Below are 16,547 nucleotides of genomic sequence, written 5' to 3'. Positions count from 1 at the left end.
GTCAACGGAAACTGAAATTCGTTTTACACATTAAGATCAAGGTGTGTCATGTTTCCAGAATGAAATTTTCACTCTGCAGGGGAGTGTGCGCTGATATGAAACTTCCTGGCAGTTTAAAACTGTGTGCCAGACCGAGACTCGGACTCGGGACCTTTGCCTTTCGCGGGCAAGTGCTCTACAAAAAAAGGCAAAGGTCCCGAGTTCGAGTCTCGGTCTGGCACACAGTTTTAATCTGCCAGGAAGTTTCATATCAGCGCACACCTCGCTGCAGAGTGAAAATATCAGACAGTAGCTGCCTGCTACCGCAGTTTCGTCTGCTCCACAAGGTTTGTCAATGGCTATAGAGGAAGCAGAAAGGCAGAAAGATCTAGCTTGGACATCCTCACACCGTTACTTCCGCCAGTACGTTGTCTCTTATCTTCCAAACATTACGGAAGCTCTACTGTGAACCTTGCAGGAATAGCACTCCTGAATGAAAGGATGGTAGAGCATTTGCCCGCGAAAGGCAAAGGTCCCGAGTTCGAGTCTCGGTCTGGCACACAGTTTTAATCTGCCAGGAAGTTTCATATCAGCGCACACCCCGCTGCAGAGTGAAAATATCAGACAGTAGCTGTCTGCTACCGCAGTTTCGTCTGCTCCACAAGGTTTGTCAATGGCTATAGAGGAAGCAGAAAGGCAGAAAGATCTAGCTTGGACATCCTCACACCGTTACTTCCGCCAGTACGTTGTCTCTTATCTTCCAAACATTACGGAAGCTCTACTGTGAACCTTGCAGGAATAGCACTCCTGAATGAAAGGATGGTAGAGCATTTGCCCGCGAAAGGCAAAGGTCCCGAGTTCGAGTCTCGGTCTGGCACACAGTTTTAATCTGCCAGGAAGTTTCATATCAGCGCACACCCCGCTGCAGAGTGAAAATATCAGACAGTAGCTGTCTGCTACCGCAGTTTCGTCTGCTCCACAAGGTTTGTCAATGGCTATAGAGGAAGCAGAAAGGCAGAAAGATCTAGCTTGGACATCCTCACACCGTTACTTCCGCCAGTACGTTGTCTCTTATCTTCCAAACATTACGGAAGCTCTACTGTGAACCTTGCAGGAATAGCACTCCTGAATGAAAGGATGGTAGAGCATTAGCCCGCGAAAGGCAAAGGTCCCGAGTTCGAGTCTCGGTCTGGCACACAGTTTTAATCTGCCAGGAAGTTTCATATCAGCGCACACCCCGCTGCAGAGTGAAAATATCAGACAGTAGCTGTCTGCTACCGCAGTTTCGTCTGCTCCACAAGGTTTGTCAATGGCTATAGAGGAAGCAGAAAGGCAGAAAGATCTAGCTTGGACATCCTCACACCGTTACTTCCGCCAGTACGTTGTCTCTTATCTTCCAAACATTACGGAAGCTCTACTGTGAACCTTGCAGGAATAGCACTCCTGAATGAAAGGATGGTAGAGCATTTGCCCGCGAAAGGCAAAGGTCCCGAGTTCGAGTCTCGGTCTGGCACACAGTTTTAATCTGCCAGGAAATTTCATATCAGCGCACACCCCGCTGCAGAGTGAAAATATCAGACAGTAGCTGTCTGCTACCGTAGTTTCGTCTGCTCCACAAGGTTTGTCAATGGCTATAGAGGAAGCAGAAAGGCAGAAAGATCTAGCTTGGACATCCTCACACCGTTACTTCCGCCAGTACGTTGTCTCTTATCTGCCAAACATTACGGAAGCTCTACTGTGCACCTTGCAGGATTAGCACTCCTGAATGAAAGGATGGTAGAGCATTTGCCCGCGAAAGGCAAAGGTCCCGAGTTCGAGTGTCGGTCTGGCACACAGTTTTAATCTGCCAGGAAGTTTCATATCAGCGCACACCCCGCTGCAGAGTGAAAATATCAGACAGTAGCTGTCTGCTACCGCAGTTTCGTCTGCTCCACAAGGTTTGTCAATGGCTATAGAGGAAGCAGAAAGGCAGAAAGATCTAGCTTGGACATCCTCACACCGTTACTTCCGCCAGTACGTTGTCTCTTATCTTCCAAACATTACGGAAGCTCTACTGTGAACCTTGCAGGATTAGCACTCCTGAATGAAAGGATGGTAGAGCATTTGCCCGCGAAAGGCAAAGGTCCCGAGTTCGAATCTCGGTCTGGCACACAGTTTTAATCTGCCAGGAAGTTTCATATCAGCGCACACCCCGCTGCAGAGTGAAAATATCAGACAGTAGCTGTCTGCTACCGCAGTTTCGTCTGCTCCACAAGGTTTGTCAATGGCTATAGAGGAAGCAGAAAGGCAGAAAGATCTAGCTTGGACATCCTCACACCGTTACTTCCGCCAGTACGTTGTCTCTTATCTTCCAAACATTACGGAAGCTCTACTGTGAACCTTGCAGGAATAGCACTCCTGAATGAAAGGATGGTAGAGCATTTGCCCGTGAAAGGCAAAGGTCCCGAGTTCGAGTGTCGGTCTGGCACACAGTTTTAATCTGCCAGGAAGTTTCATATCAGCGCACACCCCGCTGCAGAGTGAAAATATCAGACAGTATCTGTCTGCTACCGCAGTTTCATCTGCTCCACAAGGTTTGTCAATGGCTATAGAGGAAGCAGAAAGGCAGAAAGATCTAGCTTGGACATCCTCACACTGTTACTTCCGCCAGTACGTTGTCTCTTATCTTCCAAACATTACGGAAGCTCTACTGTGAACCTTGCAGGAATAGCACTCCTGAATGAAAGGATGGTAGAGCATTTGCCCGCGAAAGGCAAAGGTCTCGAGTTCGAGTCTCGGTCTGGCACACAGTTTTAATCTGCCAGGAAGTTTCATATCAGCGCACACCCCGCTGCAGAGTGAAAATATCAGACAGTATCTGTCTGCTACCGCAGTTTCGTCTGCTCCACAAGGTTTGTCAATGGCTATAGAGAAAGCAGAAAGGCAGAAAGATCTAGCTTGGACATCCTCACACCGTTACTTCCGCCAGTACGTTGTCTCTTATCTTCCAAACATTACGGAAGCTCTACTGTGAACCTTGCAGGAATAGCACTCCTGAATGAAAGGATGGTAGAGCATTTGCCCGTGAAAGGCAAAGGTCCCGAGTTCGAGTCTCGGTCCGGCACACAGTTTTAATCTGACTTGAAGTTTCATATCAGCGCACACTCCGCTGCAGAGTGAAAATTTCATTCTGTAAACATCCCCCAGGCTGTGGCTAAGCCATGTCTCCGCAATATCCTCTCTTCCAGGAGTGCTAGTTCTGCAAGGTATGCAGGAGAGCTTCTGCGAAGTTTGGAAGGTAGGAGACGAGGTACCGGCGGAATTAAAAGCTGTGAGGACGAGTCGTGAGGCTTGCTTGGGTAGCTCAGTTGGTAGAGCACTTGCCCGCACAGGGCAAAGGTCCCGAGTTCGAGTCTCGGTCCGGCACACAGTTTTAATCTGCCAGGAAGTTTCGTGTGTCATGTTATCTGTTTACCGATGTGCCGCCAACAAGAATGCATGCCTGCCGTCTTGTGCAAGCACTGTCTGCTGCAGCTACGAAGGGGTGTATGTTTCTCCAGCCGACTGAAAAATTATGAATTTGGCAAATTTCAGCATTTTAAAGAAGTACTTGCGCTGTATCTTAGCTGCTGAAATTCTGACATTGTTTCTCTCAGTGTATTCTTCATGTATAAAAAATTTGAGGACACACGTCGGATTGGGTAGTTACCTCGTTACTTGCACTTATACACTCCTGGAAATTGAAATAAGAACACCGTGAATTCATTGTCCCAGGAACGGGAAACTTTATTGACACATTCCTGGGGTCAGATACATCACATGATCACACTGACAGAACCACAGGCACATAGACACAGGCAACAGAGCATGCACAATGTCGGCACTAGTACAGTGTATATCCACCTTTCGCAGCAATGCAGGCTGCTATTCTCCCATGGAGACGATCGTAGAGATGCTGGATGTAGTCCTGTGGAACGGCTTGCCATGCCATTTCCACCTGGCGCCTCAGTTGGACCAGCGTTCGTGCTGGACGTGCAGACCGCGTGAGACGACGCTTCATCCAGTCCCAAACATGCTCAATGGGGGACAGATCCGGAGATCTTGCTGGCCAGGGTAGTTGACTTACACCTTCTAGAGCACGTTGGGTGGCACGGGATACATGCGGACGTGCATTGTCCTGTTGGAACAGCAAGTTCCCTTGCCGGTCTAGGAATGGTACAACGACGGGTTCGATGACGGTTTGGATGTACCGTGCACTATTCAGTGTCCCCTCGACGATCACCAGTGGTGTACGGCCAGTGTAGGAGATCGCTCCCCACACCATGATGCCGGGTGTTGGCCCTGTGTGCCTCGGTCGTATGCAGTCCTGATTGTGGCGCTCACCTGCACGGCGCCAAACACGCATACGACCATCATTGGCACCAAGGCAGAAGCGACTCTCATCGCTGAAGACGACACGTCTCCATTCGTCCCTCCATTCACGCCTGTCGCGACACCACTGGAGGCGGGCTGCACGATGTTGGGGCGTGAGCGGAAGACGGCCTAACGGTGTGCGGGACCGTAGCCCAGCTTCATGGAGACGGTTGCGAATGGTCCTCGCCGATACCCCAGGAGCAACAGTGTCCCTAATTTGCTGGGAAGTGGCGGTGCGGTCCCCTACGGCACTGCGTAGGATCCTACGGTCTTGGCGTGCATCCGTGCGTCGCTGCGGTCCGGTCCCAGGTCGACGGGCACGTGCACCTTCCGCCGACCACTGGCGACAACATCGATGTACTGTGGAGACCTCACGCCCCACGTGTTGAGCAATTCGGCGGTACGTCCACCCGGCCTCCCGCATGCCCACTATACGCCCTCGCTCAAAGTCCGTCAACTGCACATACGGTTCACGTCCACGCTGTCGCGGCATGCTACCAGTGTTAAAGACTGCGATGGAGCTCCGTATGCCACGGCAAACTGGCTGACACTGACGGCGGCGGTGCACAAATGCTGCGCAGCTAGCGCCATTCGACGGCCAACACCGCGGTTCCTGGTGTGTCCGCTGTGCCGTGCGTGTGATCATTGCTTGTACAGCCCTCTCGCAGTGTCCGGAGCAAGTATGGTGGGTCTGACACACCGGTGTCAATGTGTTCTTTTTTCCATTTCCAGGAGTGTACATAATAATTATTTAGGAAAATAAATCTCCGTTGGTTAAACCCAGAATTGAATTTGAAAAAAAGAAAGACTTATCTGTTCGGCCGCTTGGTATGTAGGACAAAATAATAAAGGAGGTAGCTGAAATTCCTTGGTAATCTTGATCAGACAGTGGCCCTCAGCGTAGCTTCGCAGCCTGTATTGGGTGTATGGTGGACACCAGGAGCTGACTGATATTCGCGTGATCTTGGAATGACCATTTATTCGTCTTGGAGGTACCATACTTGTTTTACATGCCCGCCGCTGCCTCCGATGTCTTTGGGATGAAGTGGAGCAGTGAGTCACCGGCACTTCGCCGGAAGATGAGACAAGATGATATGCTTCCCGAAACAAGATATGCTGCGTATTGGCGCAGGTGGATTTAATTGCATTCATTACGTATATTTCGTTCGTTACGTGTAGATCTTTTTCAGGAGAAATATTTTACTAGACTGCATTTTGGAGCTCCTCAAATAATGTTTCATAATGTATTGACATAAATAAAAAGTGTTACACGATGAGACTCAACTCTCAAATTTATCACACTTTGTGAGGGTGTTAATCACGTAACGGGTACTAAATGATCAAACTTTCGTTCCATTCGGAACTAATGTCCATCATCAACATCACAATAAAGTGTTCATGAATACGTTGTCGTATTCATTATGTTATGGAAGAAAACAGACTCCCAATGTTGTCTTAAAGAAATTCTTGCTATTCTTAAAATACATCGTTAAAAAAACCGACGCCTACGAAGGAATTACCCGTTTGGGAAAGAACTCTGTTGGTGTTACGTACATGCACAGACAAAGAAATGATTACAATTTCAGAAAAAATTGGATGACTTACGCAAGAAATTGAGCAGGTCAGTAATGCATTGACCCCACTTTAGCCTGTACACAAGCAGTAATTATTGTTAATTGACATAGTTGCTGAATGTCCTCCTAAGGGATATCTTGCCAAATTCTGTCACATTGGCGCGTTAGATTGTCAAAATTTCGAGATGGCTGGAGGTCCCTGCCCATAATTCTTCACACGTTCTCACTTGGTGACCCTACTGGCCAAGGTCGGATTCGGTAAGCACGAAGAAAAGCAGTATAAATTCTCGCCGTATGCGCACGGGCATTATCTTGCTGAAATGTAAGCCCAAGATGGCTTGCCATGAAGGTCAACAAAACGGGGCGTAGAATGTCGTCAACGTACACCTTTGCTGTAAGGGTGCCACGGATAACAAATAAAGGGTTCCTGCAATGGAAAACTCCTGGCCATCATGCCTTATGGAGGACGACAGTTACGTTGCAATTCCACCGCTGTCCGGAACATTTCCAGACACGTCTTCAGTCTGGCATCTAGTTGAGCGGAGTAGAATTGTATTCAGTGATGAATCCCGCTTCGAAATGAATCACGATGACCAGCGAAGACGTGTTGGGAGTCGCCGCAGATGGTGGTGTGGTAGCAACCTGTCTGTCGCTCACCATACAGCCCGACAACCAGAGTTGAGGGTGTGAGGTGCAATTTCTTTTCATAGCAAGATGCGTTTGAGTGTCATGCCCGGCACACTTACAGCACAGCTGTACATCGACGATATTCTTCGCCTCGTTTTGTTGCCCTTCATGGCAAGTCATCGTGGGCTTACATTTCAGCAAGATAATACATCGAGAGTTACCACTGGTGGTCTTCATGCTTCCCAAACTCTAACTCAGCCAGCAAATTGCCGCATCTCTCCCCAGCAGAGGAAGTTTGCAGTATTATTGGCAAAGCCATCGAACCATTTCGGGAGTCTGTCTATGTAGCTCGCCAATTGGAGATAATTTGGCACGATATCTCTCAGGTTAACATCCAACAACCCTGTCATCAATGTCAAGTCCAATAACTGTTTGCATAAGGAAAGAGGTGAACCAACATGCTACAGACTTGCTCAATTTGTGAACCTCTTTCTCTTGAATAAATCATCCAATTTTTCTGAAACTGAACCATGTAATCACATCTCTACCTACTTCCGTCCCATACGGATAATTTTTTTCTTGAGTGTATACATGCATCACTTCATAAAGATTGCTAGTGTGAAAGTACGCGTCCTCTTGTCACATCGCGGGCATGCTCTAGAGTGACAAATATGGGGAGCGGGTAGGCCACTCGCGGATGGGCACATTCCTCAAGATATTTTTGGTGTGAACTACCGTGTGGGACTTTGCTTGATCCTGCTGGAATATGCCATTTGGTACCCTGGTTATAGAGGATGTGACAACTGGGTTTAAATTTTTTTGACACATACTGGCAAGCATTCAGCGTCCATTCAACAGTTGCGAAATAAGACTTGTTGTCGTATACAGTAGCTCTGAACACCGTGATTTCAGGAGTTAGAGAAGTTAGGCCTTAAGCATCGTTGCTTCATGTGACGTTTCACCAGGACGCGTTGGCATCGATCTGACCACCAAAACCAGAAGAGAGAGTCATCACCGAAAGCCACAGAATGTCAGTGTCCCATTTGATTCTGGCTCCACACCACTGAAGCCTCTGTTTCCAGTAGTACGGTCTCGGAGGTGAAAGACGAGAGGTAATTAGAGATCTCAATACTGCTGCCAATAATCTGCTTCCGGCGATTCGTGGTGACACACTGCCCGTTATCTCTGCCCAGATTTTGGCTTTTCTCTTCTGCCTATTCACCTTCTGTAGGAATAGCCTTTTCATACTGAAAAGAAGCTTGCACTCCGATGAAATTTTAGTCAACGTATCCTACAGGCATGGAAATACTGGAGTATAATTTTGGTATGATTCGGTCAAGGTCTTCATTGTCGTCGGTGTAGAATGTTCATAAAACATCTTCTTCCTCTAGTTTGCAGTGAAGCCGACAAAGAAACATTTCGGGAAGTATTATCATATGCAGGAAAAAATCAGTATTCTTCGTTTAAGCTAGAACAAAATGGTGTGTTTGACACGATATTGCTAAGTTTTCTTTATGAATGTAAGGAATTTCCATTGGTAAAAGGCATCCGTTGGGCACTGCTCGTATACTTTAATAATTTCAGTGGAAATAATCATTGCCACTTTTCAAAATGACGTTGTTGCTGTCAGTAGTTTGACCTTTTTGTTTCTCATATTATGCCTTGAAATTTAAAACACCAAAACTCTCAGCAGAATTACATTACACACTCGATAGGTACGGTCGATGTCCTTAAGCTGAAACAAAATTTATTGTATTGTCGACAGTATTGTGCTGTTTGGCAGGGATGGGTAAACTATACTCGCTGTCGAACGAGTTCGAGATTTCCCGATAAGCTACCAGCCTCAACACAGTATCGAGTGTTGCTCGAACAATTGCGTGATATGTGCCTCATGCGGCGAGAGAGCAGGCTATCGCGAGAAGCTAAAAAGTCACCACAAGAAAAAGTTATAAGTCGGATCGATATCTGACAATTTCGTGGAACACAGATCGAAATGGCAACAAATCCTACCGCTGTACAAAGTCCAGCTGTATTTGAACATATTTGTAATGGGAGTTCTCATATAGAAATTATGAACGCTTAATATAAATATTTATGGTGATTCTAATATGTAAGGTTAACAAGCAACTGTGGAAATATTGTTCTTCCAAAATGTTACCCTATCTCAGCCCAGTATAATGTTTTACTTGGTTGTTAGCGACTATAATAATTTACCATTTGGGTTGCCAACGAGCCTTTTGATCGCCATTCATACAGAATAACGTGTAAACTTGTTACTAGTTCTAAATCACCCTTAGAACGTAACGGTAACATTCAGATGAAACAAAGAAGAAAATTATTGGTTACTATATGACTAATAAACGTAATAAATTATATTAAACTGACTTTACCTGTGATTGCAAGAGTAAATAACAGTGGCAAGACCAGTTGTGGAGATACAGGGACGGATGTACGGGGGGAGAGGGAGGAGGGCAAATAGGGTATCTTCCACTGTGTGTCAATTTCAGGGGGTGCCAAATTCATATTCTTGAAGAAAAAAGTACTGTTTCACAAAGCGGTTAGCATTCAGCGCACTTTGGACTAGCGATTATTCATATGATTTTGAAACACATCCCTGTTAGTTTTTGAATACATTCTAAGTTGATTTCTGAACGAATCATAAGTTGATTTTTGAATGCACGCATAATGATGTCTCTGCCACGGAAATCCCCGTCGTATCTAGATATAAAATACAAAAAAACTTCCCCGCAGACAAAAGGGGACGGACTATGTGAGCTGACCCGAACAAACCCGAAGGAGTGAATGCCAATCGCTGTTTGTTTATGTGTTTTATTGGGTGTGTGAATGATCGGTGTTATTAGCGAAATCCATACACTCAGACTACCAGAGTGGAAATGAACGACTAACAGGGATAACAGGTAAGAAAGATTACGTATTAATCTTCTCGGTGTTTCCAAGAAAATGAAATGTTGCCAGAAAATGTTTGCCATATTGCTACACATAGGGCCAGTTTTACATTCCCCGGTTAACAGCCACTTAAGTTCTGTACTCAGAAAAGGGCGGAAAACGCATTGTACGAACGCGTAATAATGCCTAACTGGAGAATAAAAGCGGGATAACTGAACCAGTGCTCTGGCAGGGTTAGTGAAGTTAACTGGCGAATAAGTTTTGACAGTGGCAGGAATACTCACAGAATTAGTGATGACAAGATTGTTTGTTAGAATGAGGAAGGAGAAGAAACAGTGACGTCACACAAATTACATGCAACAATATGACGATTCCAAATTTGTATAAAAATCTCCTAGTACTGCTACTACTATTACTTTTCGATCTCACGATATTGGTACTTCTTGAATTATATGTAAATGAGGTAGATAAAAATGAACATTTGTGGCAAAACAGTCTCGCTTATTTGGCGTGTGTTACAGTAGCTACAATATCAGAAAGGCTTATTTCGTTTTAGCCTAGCAGACAGTGACAACACAGAGGTAATCAGATCGAGAAACCACACCAGTCTTGGGTACTATTCGTATTAACAGGTTTTTCAGTATTAGACGATATTTCGATTTTACATGTAGCGAAACGTTTGACGAACTTTGATGAGGTAAGAGATTCTTTCGCAGAATGCATGCCATGCAAAGCTGTAGTAAGATTAGAGAGAAAAAAATGCTGGGACCTAAGGATTGAAGATAAGTGTGCTTCCTAGCTTGTCTTTACTAGTTTTATGTTTTCTGAATTTAATTTTATGTCAAACAAAACAGGAAGTCATTAGCTAACAGGCAAAAAGGGTGCAAGTTTCCTGAAGAGTTCTTGTTCTTTCGGTTAAATAATCCCACCCAGTATTAATCCCGCGTTTTTTTTTTTGTTTTTTTTTTGTTTTTTTTATGGCGCGGGCGGGCGTACGATGTCAACAGACCGAGTAGGAGCAGGAGAGGCATCACCGAACATTTTAATTTCCACTGCCCTGAATATAGGCTTCAGGGCTTCCATTAGAAAATATATACTATTCAATTCCACAGAGCAAAATACAGTGAATTGCGATACAAGAATGTCGTGTGAAGAGGCGTGGCACTGCACTTTGGCACACTTGAAACCAAATAACATGCGATTGCAGTCTTTCTCGGCGTATTCCACTGGTGAATTCTTCTCGGGTTATCAGCCGAGTGGTGGCGTCGTCTTGTCGCAACGTTTCAATGAAGATGATGGGCGAAGATGATGGGTACGAAACTCATTGAAACGTTGCGTCAAGACGACGCCACCACTCGGCTGATAACCCGAAAAGCACTCATCAACCAAATAACATGTCTTACATTTCGTCGAACATATATATATATATATCAAGCTCTTCAGAAAGATGTGCGCCACAAACTCAACATATTCTTAACAATGGATGTTTTTAGATTTTTGACATCTCAAATGCTCGGTGAGGGGCGCGCCAATCATGTTTTTGCCCCGATTCGGAAATATGGTAGATCCGGGCTGTGGAGATACTACCTTCAGGAGTCACTAGAGTGGAGAACGAGCTACAAACTCAACTTATTCTTAACAATGGATGTTTTTAAACTTTTGACGTCCTATCTCATATGCTCGGGAAGGGGCGCATCAATCATGTTTTTGCCACCTTTCGGAAATACGGTATATCGGGGCTGTGGAGATACTACCTTCAGGAGTCACTAGATTGGAGAACGAGCTAAATCTCGAGAATTAGAATGAATCGCGATTGTGAAACTTTATTTGTTTGTTGACGGCTGTGTTTACATATAACTTACACTCTATAATATACGGCAGTACCTGTTACAAAATCATTTTTATGATTAAATTTCAAAATATTAATAACGATATGACCCCTCATGAAGTCGCTATACCATGCAGCGATCGGAATCTCAAAAAAAAGCCCGAGTTTGCCTAACTGTGACGTGAGTCGAACACTTTGATTCGAGCTAAAATACAGCACTACTACGTGGTCCACAGAACTTCTGAAATACAAAGCAAGAGACTTATTTCGAGCTGAATATTTGATACCAGAATAATATAAAGTCATAACGGTTCAAGTATTTAATATAAGCAGCTCAGCTAAATATCACATTTGGGTTTTAGACGTAACTAAACTGTTATCATTAAACGTTGTACAATAAACATTAATCTGCAAACTAGAGCTTCGTTGACTTATAGACAGTCACAAATTTAGGTAGTTAAAACTTTTTTTTTATTTATAGCGTATTACATGTTTCATATGATGAAGAAATGTTCTCAACTGGCATCGTTAAATCGAATTCCTCCACTCAATCACACAGCTAAAATTACACTCCGCGAATGATTTACATAGCCTAGTTTTAAAACTCAAAACAAAACATTTATTTTCCCACGGTTCCATAACAGAGGCAATATATGGTATGAAACAAGTAACACGACACAACAAAGATGAAAGCAATCAAAATACAATGCAAGTCACAACAGCAAAGACTATTATGAAAAGGGAAACATACACACACACGTGCACATTGTTAATAGCATTTTCATACCACACTCAAATTCTACGCAGATGTGCAATGCATGATAGAAACATTTGTCAAATACAACTGTGTAAAGATTCGTCATTGCCGTCATTTGTAACTTCTGTTACCTGGAGTGAAGAAAATATTGCGCAGTACTTGCGCCATGCTGTTAATCAGGTATTAGTTGTTATTATTTGACAGCTAATTATTACTATCAGTAACAAGTTCAATGGCTAAAGTTAACGATGTATTATCAACTGGTAATGTAAAACAAAACCCAATAATAAATCAGGCTAATGATTAAGAGGACAGCAAAATTTAGCAAGATTAAACTAACATTTTTGAACATTTCTTTTTAAATTACTGGATTTCGAGCTGTTACAATTCTAGTGGAAGACAGTTCAATCGATGCCACTTTACCTCTGTTGTGACCTGCCGGTCTCAATTAGCCTGGTCTTTCCTCGCAACTGAATGTAGCTTCTTCGTCCGTTTGCCTTGCGACTGAAACAGGACGCGCCCAGAATTTAAGACGATCGTTTTGATTTTGTCATCTGGATACAGCATCTGGTAGAAAACGACACCGTTATGTGCTTCTAGTTTACTGATGCGTGCATACCAAGAATACTATATGCGCAAACTAAGTTGACACTCCATGCGGTGGACCATTTACAGTCGCTCCAGTCAGGCACCAAGCCGTGTGCCAACTTAGTTTGCGTGAATAGTTTGTTCGCCTGAGGCTCATCCAGTGTCTTTCACAGCCCTTAAGCTTAAAACAGTCATACGGATTATATATTGCAAATTTGTTGAAGACTTTTGAAATATACAGTAATACAAGTTTTAAATCTTTTAAGTTATGCTTACCTGTAAGTATATTTTCATAAGATTGTTTCTTCTAATATATAAATCGAAAGCCCCTTTTAGTGGTAATAACTAGCTCATCAAAGACCACGCCAAAATCGGAAATTCACATGTGGTTTAGTTCCCTATAGTGTCTCTAAGTATATGAAAAATCTGTACTTATTTTAATTTGGACCAGAGTTACGTTATTTCGAATCTGGTTAAATTTCCCCGTCGGGGAAACAGGTTTGAACATATCGCGTTATGCTTAGAAAACTATCAAACTCTCCGACATACTTTTCTTTCGTTGATTCACCAAAATTCCTCTCTCAGTATTAAATACTTCCAAATTTTCCTACCTCATTTCATTAGCTATATATAACTCGTAACAAATACGACGCTGAAAGTCTCCCAAATACGACGCTGAAAGTCTCTATTTCCTACATAAATGACCTCAAACATCCGAAACTGATGTAAGGCGTGGATCTCCATAGTGTCGGCCCGATGTCAGTGTTTCGACTGTATTCGTAGCACATTGTAGGGCACGCAAAAAGAAATTTTAAATCAGAGGTGATGAACCTTTTTAGGTTTGAGTTCTACTACAAGCAATTTAGGCCATGCAGAGATCTACTGACTAAAAATTCATAAAGGTTTAAGCATAAAACAACACCATAGCGAAAATAAACCATTTTAATCGCACAAAATACAAAAATGTTAATTTTCTCACCATCAAAAGTTGTAGGCCTACCACTCAATTTTCCAAGACATTAACGTGTGAAAAAATTAAATTACACATTTTTATAAATGATGAAAATTTTAGTGCTATACTTGGTTTTTTCTAATCTGGTGAATAATTTATCAGCGGTACCCTTACACATCCAGAAAGACGACGATCGGTCAGTTTAATTCTACACATACATTTCACTACGTTCATTGTTGAAAATCCTGTCTCACATAGATAAGTTGATCCAAAAAGCGATGAAACATACGAACAAAGTAACTTTTACAACGTTAGAGTAGGTTTTTACACTTACTAGTTTTCAAAAGCTATCTCCATTGTATTAATACCTTAAGGAAATGTCACTTTGAAATCAATTATTCCCTCTTCAAGATCAGTCTCACTAAAAGAGAAAAAGGGTAGTCATTCCACTTATAACGACTTCCACACCCGTTTTTGGAAAAGTTGAGGTATGACAGGAAGAACAGATTCCATTGCGCTGAAATTTGATAATTGGTTTTCAAAATCTTAGTGCTGTCGTGTTGGCCCTGTACTTCTTTGCAGTTTCTTGATTTAATGATGTCTGTTGATCCAACTGCTCTGGTTGTATTTGGGGAAAGTGTTTCACATTTCATTTCTGTAACTGTGCAAGAGGAAAGACTGTTACTTGGCACGAGCGTTAAACGAGGCGTAAAGCAAATGGAGACGATAGAGGCGAAGTCAGTGTTGTCAGATTTACCGCCTGCAAATACCGTGCGAAGATTCATTATCAACGAAGTCATATTTTACAAAAGCAGCACATTTAAACAGATTTTGTAGAAAGGTTTTGGAAGATCGACTCTTAAAAACATAGCGATCGACTCGTAGATCGCGATCGACAAGCTCAGCACTCCTGCATTAAACTAATCTCCAACTGCAACGGCTCACCGCCTTCTGGCAGGCACAATGTTTTGTACAACGAAAGCGGCAACACAGTCGGAGCTGCCAATGCTAGGCTACCATTTGTTTATCGATGAGAATCCTAAGCATCCCGAGAACAGTCGTCCTTTCTTTTAGTTACCTCGCTGTCTCTGTTCTATTTGCCAACACGAAGTACAGGGTGATTCAAAAAGAATACCACAACTTTAGGAATTTAAAACTCTGCAACGACAAAAGGCAGAGCTAAGCACTATCTGTCGGCGAATTAAGGGAGCTATAAAGTTTCATTTAGTTGTACATTTGTTCGATTTCTGTGATTTTATCCTTGCTCAAATGGAAACAGATGAATCTTTCGTTTCAAAGATTGTGTTTAGTGATGAAGCAACTTTCCACACTAACGGGAAAGTCAACCGTCACAATGTCTGTATATGGGGCACTGAGAATCCGCTGGAAACAACTCAGTACGAACGTGACTCGCCTAAGGTGAACGTTTTCTGTGCCATTTCAGCCAATAAAGTTTTTGGTCCCTTTTTCTTCGAAGGTGCTACTGTAACTGGACTACAGTATCTGGAGATGTTAGAGAATTGGCTGTTCCCTCAGCTCGAACAAGAAGCACAACAATTCATATTTCAGCAGGATGGAGCGCCACCACATTGGCACTTATCTGTCCGTAACTACCTGAACGTCAACTACCCGAGGCGATGGATCGGCCGCCAGGCAGCCCGTGACAGAGCACTTCATCACTGGCCTCCAAGAAGCCCTGATCTTACCCCCTGCGATTTTTTCTTATGGGGGTATGTTAAGGATATGGTGTTTCGGCCACCTCTCCCAGCCACCATTGATGGTTTGAAACGAAAAATAACAGCAGCTATCCAAACTGTTACGCCTGATATGCTACAGAGAGTGTGGAACGAGTTGGAGTATCGGGTTGATATTGCTCGTGTGTCTGGAGGGGGCCATATTGAACATCTCTGAACTTGTTTTGAGTGAAAAAAAAAACCTTTTTAAATACCCTTTGTAATGATGTACAACAGAAGGTTATATTATGTTTCTTTCATTAAATACACATTTTTAAAGTTGTGGTATTCTTTTTGAATCACCCTGTATTTACCGAAGCGGAATTCTTTTACAGCTGATACTATTTCATTGTTTTTAATGTTTCTGCGATCCGAAGTGAAAAATACCGAGCACAATAGGCCAGGGAAAGGGCCTTGCCTATGTATTAAATTTGCGGTATTTTGATCTGTAACCTTAGCCATTTGTTGAAGTGCGTCTCTAAAATCTGTCTAAATTAGCGTTTACTTTTTTCCAGTTTCCTCGGCGTATGTTGTCCCGACAACACCTCAGTTACACCAGCAGCATAAGAATTAGTGGCCCGGCGAAACAAGAAGACAGCCACTCATACGGAAGGTAGCAGATCGCCGTAGGAAGTCTGCAGTAATCGCGTAGCTCCAGTGCAGGACAGCGGTGGAAGGTTTCCAAGCTGTGTCAAATCAGGCAAACGTCACAGGTGACAACAATATGAAGATTAGTGCTGAGCACACACAGGCCAAAGTGCATCAGTTGTGTGCGGTGTACTGAGGACGGCGGGAAAATGAAATACACTCAATGTAACATTTAGTTACCATGTAAACATACTGTTGTTCTTATTGTTAATAAATCTTAATTTTCTATATAGACCATATTCCCCGTTATACGTCCTCTAAAATTGTTCATATCGACTTTATTACTTAAGTTCCGGTTTGTCGTCGCACCAAAATGTCGTCGCAACAAAATATATGTCTTACACTTTAGTTCCTTATTTGTGAATATTTATAATATTAATTGCGGTTGTCCTTCAGTAGTTTATTGATCTTGGTAACCGGTCTTCAGCTTACAAGCCCATCAAAAGACAATGCCTAATGTTTCCCGTTAAAAAAAATGGGAATGAGCAGCTTTGCACTAGGCAGTGACAATGAAGACATTAACATGAACTATACTGAAATTTTAAACTAAACCTGTCTATTA

General features: G+C 43.2%; 1 protein-coding gene across 2 annotated transcripts in view; it reads left to right on the top strand.

The window, feature by feature from the left end:
• The window catches only part of LOC126197697 (inter-alpha-trypsin inhibitor heavy chain H4-like), a 189,209-nt gene extending 172,992 nt beyond the window's left edge, over positions 1 to 16,217 (top strand). For both annotated transcript variants that reach the window (XM_049934659.1, XM_049934657.1), the window contains one exon: positions 15,853 to 16,217. In XM_049934659.1, coding sequence (XP_049790616.1) covers positions 15,853 to 15,904 — 52 coding nt within the window. In that variant the 3' untranslated portion in view covers positions 15,905 to 16,217. The remainder of the gene's footprint in view (positions 1 to 15,852) is intronic.
• Positions 16,218 to 16,547: the final 330 nt, after the last annotated feature.

This window comes from Schistocerca nitens, chromosome 1, assembly GCF_023898315.1.
Source record: "Schistocerca nitens isolate TAMUIC-IGC-003100 chromosome 1, iqSchNite1.1, whole genome shotgun sequence".
Taxonomy (NCBI): Eukaryota; Metazoa; Arthropoda; class Insecta; order Orthoptera; family Acrididae; genus Schistocerca; species Schistocerca nitens.
The sequence above is the reverse complement of the archived record's forward strand: the minus strand, read 5'-3'. Positions and strand labels throughout refer to the sequence as shown.